At 34.7% G+C, this 9,938-nt stretch overlaps 2 protein-coding genes across 2 annotated transcripts; both read right to left on the bottom strand.

Moving 5' to 3' along the window:
- Positions 1 to 2,122: 2,122 nt before the first annotated feature.
- LOC120090057 (wall-associated receptor kinase-like 20) lies at positions 2,123 to 4,274 on the bottom strand. Its single transcript, XM_039047543.1, has one exon. The coding sequence runs from the start codon at positions 4,095 to 4,097 to the stop codon at positions 2,190 to 2,192; it is 1,908 nt and encodes a 635-aa protein (XP_038903471.1). The 5' UTR covers positions 4,098 to 4,274; the 3' UTR covers positions 2,123 to 2,189.
- Positions 4,275 to 4,449: 175 nt separating this feature from the next.
- Positions 4,450 to 8,984, bottom strand: LOC120090058 (peptidyl-prolyl cis-trans isomerase FKBP16-4, chloroplastic). Its single transcript, XM_039047544.1, has 10 exons — positions 8,778 to 8,984; positions 8,559 to 8,690; positions 7,136 to 7,191; positions 6,954 to 7,009; positions 6,588 to 6,645; positions 5,451 to 5,525; positions 5,240 to 5,329; positions 5,052 to 5,129; positions 4,790 to 4,830; positions 4,450 to 4,703 (listed from the first exon to the last, which is right to left on the bottom strand). Exons 1-10 carry the CDS (start codon positions 8,857 to 8,859, stop codon positions 4,676 to 4,678), a joined length of 696 nt encoding a protein of 231 aa, XP_038903472.1. The 5' UTR covers positions 8,860 to 8,984; the 3' UTR covers positions 4,450 to 4,675.
- Between the last annotated feature and the right edge of the window lie 954 nt (positions 8,985 to 9,938).

The raw sequence follows: 9,938 nt of genomic DNA, 5'->3' as shown, positions 1-9,938 counted from the left end.
CTCCCAGGTGCCAGGTTTGATGCTCCAACCTTCCTATCTTTTTTTTTTTTTTTTTTAATAGTGTTTTAAGCTTTTTTTTTATTCTTTCATTTGAGGAGATGATGATTGGGTGGCTAGTTTATCTTTATGCCCACTTCCATAAATGGACTAAATATGGTAGTGGAAAGAATTACTAAAAGCATCCATTTTACCATTCATAATTCTTTAACCCCACTTCCAGAAAGCACTTGATTATTTTTTTTAATCTTATTTATTATTATTACTTTTTTAGCTAGATATTTAGTTATTGTTAAGGCTATCAAAATGTTAGGTTATCATATTGCTATTGACTAATCCCAATTTAAAAAAGTGCCTTTTATCTCTATTCATATGGCCATAAAAGGCCAAACATCTCTGTCTCTATAAATAGTAGGTTTGTCTAACACATTCTTGCAATAAAAACTTATTATTATTACTAAAATACTTAAGAGTATGATATTCTAGTCCTGGCTTAGAGTGTGTTTGAAATATATTTTCTAGTGTTTAATTTATAAAACAAGTCATTTCGAAAAAAAATGAAATGTTTTGTAACTACTCGAAGTAGTTATTTTTCAAGTGTAAGTTAATCACTTTAATAAAAAGTGTTACTTTATTTTTGTTTAAGAATATTACTAATGTGGGAAATTTAAACTTTACTATTTATACAATGGGCCTATAATATAAATATTACATTTATACAAAGAAAAAAAATATGATTTGCAAAATTTCAACAAATTTTGTCTTCCCATTGAATTAAAGTAGTTATGGCAATTCAAAACTAATTTTTATTAGGCTCAAACCATCCTTGGACATGTTTTCTAAGCATTCAACACCAATATATCAACATTGATATAATGTGGAGTTTTATACTTTTGTAATCTTTATATCATTAGAATTAATTTTGAATGATTAACAATATTTTTTTAAGTGATTTTGAACATGACAAAATGGTTAATGGAAAGTAATGTTGGGGATTAAAATACTATGTTGAGCCATATTTTTTTAGATCTGTTGTATAATTTAGTTCTTTTTGTATTGGAAATAGCCATGGTTAGTATTTTCTTTTTTAATAAAAAGAATAATTTAGTCCATATTAGCTTACACAAGATATTAGTATTTTTATCAGAAATTTCTTTGACATCTTAAAATGGTATTGTAGTTCATATAATCAATTTAATACAATGTCATTATGAATAAATAAACAAGGGAATATTCATAAATCCTGAAATTGAGGCGACATGTTACATCGGAGTCTTCATCTTTTACAACTTAATACTAAGGAAGAAAATTTAAGGGAGCGAACATCCCCAAAAGGTATCCCCGAGTGTTATGAATTTGATAAAAAAACCAATGATAATTGATTTGTTTTTTTCTTTTTGGTTAAAAAATCTTTTTCATTCCTATCTTTCTTGGAAGCAACCATGTATTCTCTATATTTTTAAATTTTCAAAAAATGTACTTACAAATTTTAGCGATTTAATCTCAATCATAAAAAGTAATATTAGATTTAAGGAAATTTCTTATCTATGTAGATTTAAAAAAGCATATTAAGGATTAGTTTGTGTAAATTATAAAGACTAAGTAGTTACTTTATAAATAAAGATAATTGATTTTGATGAGATTTTTTACGATAGAGATTAAATCATTACAAATTTGAAAGTATGTGATTTTTATTATTTTTTTTTTTTTGGGCGGTGGGGGAGCAAAACAAAACTGAGAGATTTTATTCTACTGAATGAATATTTGAGATTATTCAAAGTGGAAAGAGTCAAATGAGTTAGCGAGAAGGGAAGGAAAATGCAAGTGGACCAATTTCGATATTTGATTTGCAAGAAAATTATACGACAAAGATATAACTATCAATAGCCAATGCTTTTACTAAATAAGTTTATTTTTAGCAATCATTCTAAATCCATCAAGATTCCTCATCAAATGTCATTGAAAATCCACATTCTCAGCTTCATTTTTAATACTTTCTCCACAAAGTAAGGGATCTGATCCCAATTGTCTATTTCCTTTTCCTTTCTACCATCCTAGAATCCATCATTAGCATCTGTCATTCTATGAGTGTTTCATGGAATCATTCTCATCTCCTTCCCAAGCCTTTTTTTTTTTTTTTTTTTTTTTAAATAATGAATATTCAAAGAGTAAAAGAGGTTAACACAACAAATCTATTCTTCAGCAACTGTTTCCGGATTCTCCAATATCTGAGTTATGTATTCAAGTTCCTGGAGTACATCCTTCATGCAAGGCCTTTCCACTTTCCTCTCCCTCAAACAGGCGAGTGCAAGCTCCAAGAAATGCTTCACACTGATCAGTATATTGCTGGACGGATCGTCACTGATAAGCTGTTTATCGATGGCATCAATGAATGTACCATTTTGCACTTGTTGGATCACAAAGATTGCTAGATTGACACTATCTTCATCTCTTGTGAAATCTATGGCCTTTTGAGAGGTTAAAAGCTCAAGCAGGACAACTCCAAAACTATACACATCACTTTTATCCGTTAATTGGTAATTTCGATAGTATTCTGGGTCTAGGTAACCTAATGTACCCTGTGCACAAGTTGAAACATGGCTTATTCCTGGCAAAGCCAATCTAGAAAGTCCAAAATCTGAGACTTTGGCATTGAAGTTATCATCTAAAAGAATATTTGTCGACTTGACATCTCTATGATAGATGGGAGGGTATGCAGCTGAATGCAGATAAGCTAATGCTTCAGCAGTTTGTGAAGCAATTTTTAGCCTTTTTCTCCAGTCCAAGAAAGTAGGAATCTTACCATGTAAATGGTCATGGAGGGTGCCATTGGAAATGTATTCATATATCATCAATGGTTGCTCAGTTTCTATACAGCAACCTATAAGTTTCACTAGATTCCTGTGATTTACTTGAGATAGTATTCCAACTTCGTTGAGTATTTGTTCCGTGCTCTTTAGACTACCCATTTTAGCCGACTTCACGGCTACGACGGTCCCATCTTCAAGTTCACCTTTGTAAACCTCTCCAAAGCCACCACTGCCTAGGACTCTGTCTTTCGAAAATTCATTTGTTGCTTTCTTCATCTCTTTCAAATGAAACATCCTAGCTGGTCTGCCGCCATGGCTTAGATTCAACATATCTTCTCTTTCTTTACATAGCTTTTCCTGTTTACTGAAAGTTCTGGACTTCCTGACTGTAATTAGAGCTATAACCGCAGCTAGAATGAAAAAGGAAACGAGACATACCAAGAGCTTTATGCTGAGCCTAACTGTGCTCTTCCTATTCATTCTCCGGCATGTTCCAAGATTCTGATCCCAATGGTAGTCCCTTCTGCAAAGGCAACGATAACGGCTGTTTGAACCGCCGGTAGGAAGACAATCTGAGGCTCCAGTGCAATCAGATTGAGTTCTACAGATTGGTTCAGGTGGAGTAGCCCATTGAATTTCCAGACCTTCCTCCCATTGATTTGCAGGCTTTCCAACATCCAGATGAAGGATACTCCTGAATGCTCTACAGCCTGAGTTATGAAGCCTTATCTTATAAGCTGAGGGCATCCCACCAGGAATGAAGGTACAACAAGGGTCAAGAACACTTGCACACTGAAATGCTCTTTCTCCATCGACTCGTCCTGAACTTGCCAAGTAGTGGTGACAGAGACTGGAAGGAGTGCAATTGAGCGGTGAGACCAGTAAACGGGGAGAACAGTTCAAGAGGAAAATTGTATTTGATGAAGTGATGTTAAAAGGGAGTGATTGGTTTAACCACAGTCCTTCACCAACCAACATGTCTTGAGTAACACAGGAGCCAGGAACCCATGGAGATGGTTGGATCACCATACGTTGACTTGAAGCATTGATTTTGAGGATAGGATATGAACTTCCATTGAGTGCATCAAAGTAGAGTTTCTGTGAATGAGAATCGCAGCGAAGAGCATAGTCTAAGTCACCACAGTTGGGATTAGTACTGAGAGGATAAGGAACTTCAAAGGGGCCACAGCTTGGGCAGGTTTTTTGAGAATGGCAGAAGAGACGAAAGAACAGAAGAAAGAAAAGGTAACTTCCAAAGAAGCGTGGTGTTAGGATCTTCATAGTTACCATGTATCAGAGGATCAATGAGGAAGAGCTGATTTATGGAACAGATTAGGTCAGGAGTGGCGTAAATAGAGAACGGGGCTTGAGAATAAAGTAGTAAGACATGACCATTGAAAAGTTGGAAGAAAGAATCTATATAAGGTGTTTTGGCTTTATACAGACTGGTGGATTCCTCTTGAATGGTCACAATAAAGGAGGTTTTTCAAGATGCCTTCTTCCCATAAGGCAAGCTGCTTCCAAAAATGGCTTCCAATTCCTTGGAAACTTTGATCCATTCTTCTTTTTTAATATAATCGAGCAACAAATCATGACAATGAAGAAAACCAAACAACATATAATATTAAACTAGTAATCCATATTCTAATGGAACCTGCACTACCCAAATATCTCAGTTGCTTTCCATAAAGTACATGTGATATATATTCATAAGATGGGAGAATGAATTTACATTTCAATAAAAAATAAATATTAATCAAAATGGTAATGGACATATCTTGCTGAAAAGAAGACTCAAACCAGGTAAGCTTTCCCCTTCAGCACCAATTTCATAGTTTCAATGCCAATCCATATCACTGAGAAATTTATTAACCTTCAACAATTTTTACTGGAGTCCTGCACTCACGAAATGGGGTAAAACTCATCAAAGTAGAAAAGAAAATCCATCAAAATACTGAAGAATATCAAGAACCACTACTTACCCAAATGGACTTTGCTTGATGGATAATAATTCCACATCCAACTACAGATCCAAAGATGATAACAACATTAAATCCAATTAGTTAAACAGTAAACAAAAATGTAAGAAATGTTCTTGTTGTACATTTTCCCCTTCATATTAGGTAAGAGTTCTTATAATAATGATGTCTTTAACCATTGAAATAAGAATGCACAAACCTTTCTGTCTAAGCTTGCTACTAATGAACAAATACAACATTGGTAAAAGGTAAAGGAAGTTTTTACCTCTATTGTTGCATTTGGAGGAATTTCTTGAACCCCTTTACTTCCGTAAGCTAACTCAGGAGGAACTATAAGCAATCTCTGTGAAAAAAAAAAAGAGAGTATTTCAGCAAAACCCGAAAACGGAAGAGCAATAGGCTTTTCTAATGAAAGATTATTTAATCAATTCTCATAGTCAGATGGTATCTCGCCTGGCCTCCCACCCTCATTCCTTGAACACCTAGATCCAATCCCTTGAGGACCGTCCCCCTGTCTGATTGGCCCACATCAAATCCATAAGGCTGCAGTAATTCAAGCATACCCACTTAAAAGAAATTTTTTGATCACAACATCTTAAGATCTGAATAATTATTTTGAAGTGTTGAACCTTAAAAAAGTACAAATTGGTTTGGTTAGGTTTACCGTTCCTCCACCAACACCAAGCCCTTGTCTACTTGTCATAAAGGTGATCCCTCTCCATTTAGCCACATAGTGAACCTACAAAATGACACATTATATTTTTAGTTTTGCATAGAATTAAGTTGGTTTTTGAGGGTCCCTCCCCCTGACCCCACCTCACAAACATGGACCATGGTAGAACTTCTTAGAACACACTAAATTTTGGATCAAATAGGATGCCAGCTTGAGGGTGCACCAATATGATTTACTAGGTGAAGAATATATGCAAGCTTGAGATATAACAAAAATTATTGATTACCATGCATACTTTTTCCCATAGAACTTTCTCGAGAATTTCAGTGTCAAGAACAACTTTTTCATTCCTATTTGTGGACATGGTTTTGAAAGAAAAACAAGAGTGTTTTGTTATGGATCAACATTAGTTAAATCGTTGAATTAGGGAACTTGGCGTATAAGAAGCGGGATTTCAAGAACAAAAGTACCCTTGAGAGGAAATTTTTTATCTAATCAAGGTTCATGCCGCTTCTTGGAGTTCCTTATCCAAATATTTCGGAAGCTATCCATTTTTTCAGATTATTTCCCGTTGGAGTGATTTCTTTATATAATCCTTCATATTGTAGATTGTTTGGTCTGGTTTTCAAGGTTTATTGATATGTTTCTGTAGAAGTTTCTAGTTTGTAACTTTTAAAACCAATGAAATCTATGTGCTTTCTTTTCTTTTTTCTTTCCCTTTTTTTTTTGACAAAAAAAGAAGAATAAACAAGAAAACTTTCTCGTGAGCAAAAATAGAAAGTGAACATTTACTGGGGAAGTGGGGATGGGACACATTGAGTCAGAGAGTAATTTTCTCAGGACCAATAATGGATTCCATCAGAAGGCTCATTGGTTGTCTAAGATTTTAGAAGAGAATAAACAAACGTCCCAGAATGACATGGAAGTTATTCTTCTTAGAGGTGGCATCTTAGAAGTGTCAATCAAAGACAAGATACGTGCATATTTTGTGCATAATAGTCTCCCAAATGTTCGAAGATTTGTGGTTGTTACACACGGTCGATGTATTAGCCATTCTGTTTCTTTTCGGGAAAAGATTATAAAATCTTGTTAGTTGAATATAAAAATACAGCTAGCTCACAACCGTACTGCAACACGGGATCCAATCACAGCCTTAGTTCCTCCTCCGACCTTCAAGTCATAGTACCTGAAGGATACATTTCTTTTCTGAGTTTCATCATATGTTGCAGAAAAACAAGACCAGAACCAACCCCATCTTGGTATTAGCATGAGTTATGAATATTTGATAAGAAAGATAATCTCCAGCTGAAAGTTATTCCAAGAGGAGATTTTAGACATGAAAAAACAGAACTGTGTAGATAGATCGAAGACATGTTATTCAAAAGCCCGAAGCATCTTACGAGACAATAAAGAACTCCAAAAGAAATGAGGAAGAGTAGTAAAATATAAAAAGAATCACAAAATTCTATACTAATGGCAGTGGAAGGAACTTACTTCAGACCATTTGGGAGAGTTGTAAACTCACTTTCAGGTATTTTTGCTCCTCTTAGCTGTAAAAGTGGAAGCTTTTCAAACACTTCTACAATTGAAAAAAATGATTTCTTCTATGATGGAAAAAAGAACAAAATGAAGTTGAAATTATTCATTGTGAATCAACCGGGGAAAAAAACACTTACAGCCCTTCTACTTGTGCTAACAGCCTCGGCTACATTGCAGAAATATATGCCAGCAGCTGAAACCAAAGGAGGATTCTCAAAAAATAAAATTAGTAACTTACACATGAATGATGCAAAAATTTTTAAACTGGTTTGAAGCTTATCAGCTGACGAGTATAGTCAGTACAAAGTCAATAACAAAGAGCCCCAAACAAACTATTTGTCAATCACGTCTAATTCAATGTAAGAATAGTCTAATAGATTCTATTTTATTACCGTAGTTCTCGATATTAATGAAGCATGGGAGTCAAAATGCTTAGACTCTTTTACACGAGGTCTGAATCATATACTAATGATGCAAAACAAACTACCATAGATTGGTCTAGTGAACTTTAAGTACCGACGTAAATAATAAAGTACTAGGAGGGAATTTCGACTGGGATTCAAGTCATAGTAGCCACTTATTTAAGGTTTAATATCCTACAAGTTTCTTTGATAACTAAATGTAATAAAGTCAAGTTCTTCATGGCCGTGCTAACACGTTGGATCGACTTGTGAGGAAGTTGCCTTTGTTTGTTGGGCCTTTTTGTTGTATTCTCTGTTAGAAGGCGAAGGAAGACTTGAACCATATTATTTGGTGTTGTGATTATGTGGGTGGAGTTTGGGATTTCTTCCTTCAGACGGCTTGGTATGTATTCATCACAAAAACGTTAGTGATAAGATCAAGTAGTTCCTCTTCAATCCGCCTTTTAGAGAGACAAATCATTTTTTATGTCTGCAAGGGTGTGTGCGATTGTGTGGGTTCTTTGGGGTGAGCAGAATAGTAGGGTGTTTGGGTGTGGAAAGGGATCCTCTAGATATTTGATCCTTCGTTTGTTTCCATGTCTCCTTATGGCTTTGATTTTGAATATCTTTTGTAACTACTCTTAGGTACTATTTTGCTTAGTTAGAGTCCCTTTTTGTAGAGGGGCTCTCCTTTTTGTGGATTTGTTTTTGTATGTCCATGTATTCTTTATTTTTTTCTCAATGAAGGTTGTTATTTTCATATTAAAAAAAATGTAATAGAGTCAAGTAGTTCAATTTGTGAGAATAGTCGAGGTTTGTGTACGTTGGTCCGAATACTCACAAATACATATGTAATAAAAGGTTATTGATACACAACGCCACTTTGTCCACCAGTTCCATTTTCCAAGGTCCAAATACCACTTCTAGATACTTAAAAGGAACAATATTTCCCCTTAAGCAGTCTCTCAATAAGAACCAACTACCTAAAGTTAATAATTATCAAATTCAGAGACATTCAAAAGTCAAGTGTCGCTCCAGATCACAACACAATTTCAATTACAACAGTAAATTAAACTTCCTATTGAATGGGATCACATTTCATAGGTTAAAACGGATTCAACAATACCCAAACAATCTTCTACAAATTCAAAAGACATACCCGTCGTCAGGAAAGAACCAATCAATGCCCTTCTTCCCTCACACCGCAGCGATTCTTTAGCTTGTTCTAAAGATTTTTCATGTGAAGACGATAAGGAGCATCGACAAGGGAAAAGAGATGGCCGTCTCTTCCCTGCAGATTCAGAGAGATTAACTCATTCTGAAAGAAACCCAGAAAAAAAAAAACAGAGAAAAGAGAGAGAGAAAGAGAGAGAGAGACCCATAATGGCGAAGGGGTTAAGGGGCTTGTGGAAAATAGTGGAGTTTTGTTTGTAGGAAGGAAGAAGAAGGAAAAGCTCCATTGGATCGATCAGTGACAGTTATGAAGTGGGATTCAGGGAAATTAGTCCATAAAACTTCTTCCGAAACTGTGTGTTGAGAGAAAAGGAAGATGATATCCACAATCTCATCCACAATTTCAGATGGCCCAGATAATATTCCATCACATTTAACATTACCCACATTGATGATTTCACAATTTGTTTGCTCTATCAACCCCATCGATTTTTTTCTATCTAGATTCATCGTATGGATGACCTAAAGATTATGCAAAAATTGTGAAATGACTTGATTTTTGAAAAAGAAAAATACTAAAGGACTCTTGGTTGACATCAAATACGGGTGAAATATATCAAATATTACTCATGCGTACGCGGAAAAACAATGCTTCATTTTTTACTCACGAATCACTATATCTCGCTCTTGTTTGTCTCATTCTCTCTTTGTTTCCTCACTCACAAAATCACTCCTCTCTCTTGTCTCTTGCTCATTGGAACTGGTCACATCGAAGCTGTTCGCAGGGACTCATCGTGTCGGAGAAGAAGAAGACGTACAAAGGAGAAGAAGCTGGAGAAGAAGAAGACGTGCAGTGAAAGAAATCGCACTAGAGAAAAAGAGGAAAAAGAAAAAAAAGAAGACTGTAACTTCACGTGGTCATGACATAAGTAAATGGGCATTTGATATTTTTTTAAAAAAACTAGGTCATTTGCCATTTTGGTCCCTTAAAATGAGTCTTTTGGACAATTATCTCTTTCATTATCATCTGTCAAATCTTTCTTTAAAAAACTCACTTTTTTTTCCTGTATTTTATAGGAAAAACATGTTTTTCGATGGACATCAATTTTGATATCAGTAACTTAAATTTACAGTTTATAAATATATTAAGATTTAGGGCGATGTCTCTTTTGTTTATGATCGTTGTTGGAATAATATTCAGACTCCCTCTTTGGCTATCAAGGCATTGGATGAGCAAGCTTCTTCTCTTCTTTTTTCTCCTTATCCTGTGTGGTTTGGGTTAATTGAGTTATGCTCTAATATTGTGTATCTTTTTAAAGTTATAAAATTACTTTTATATATACCTATAACTACAAGCTAAATATTT

Source organism: Benincasa hispida, chromosome 11, assembly GCF_009727055.1.
Source record: "Benincasa hispida cultivar B227 chromosome 11, ASM972705v1, whole genome shotgun sequence".
Lineage (NCBI taxonomy): Eukaryota > Viridiplantae > Streptophyta > Magnoliopsida > Cucurbitales > Cucurbitaceae > Benincasa > Benincasa hispida.
The sequence above is the reverse complement of the archived record's forward strand: the minus strand, read 5'-3'. Positions and strand labels throughout refer to the sequence as shown.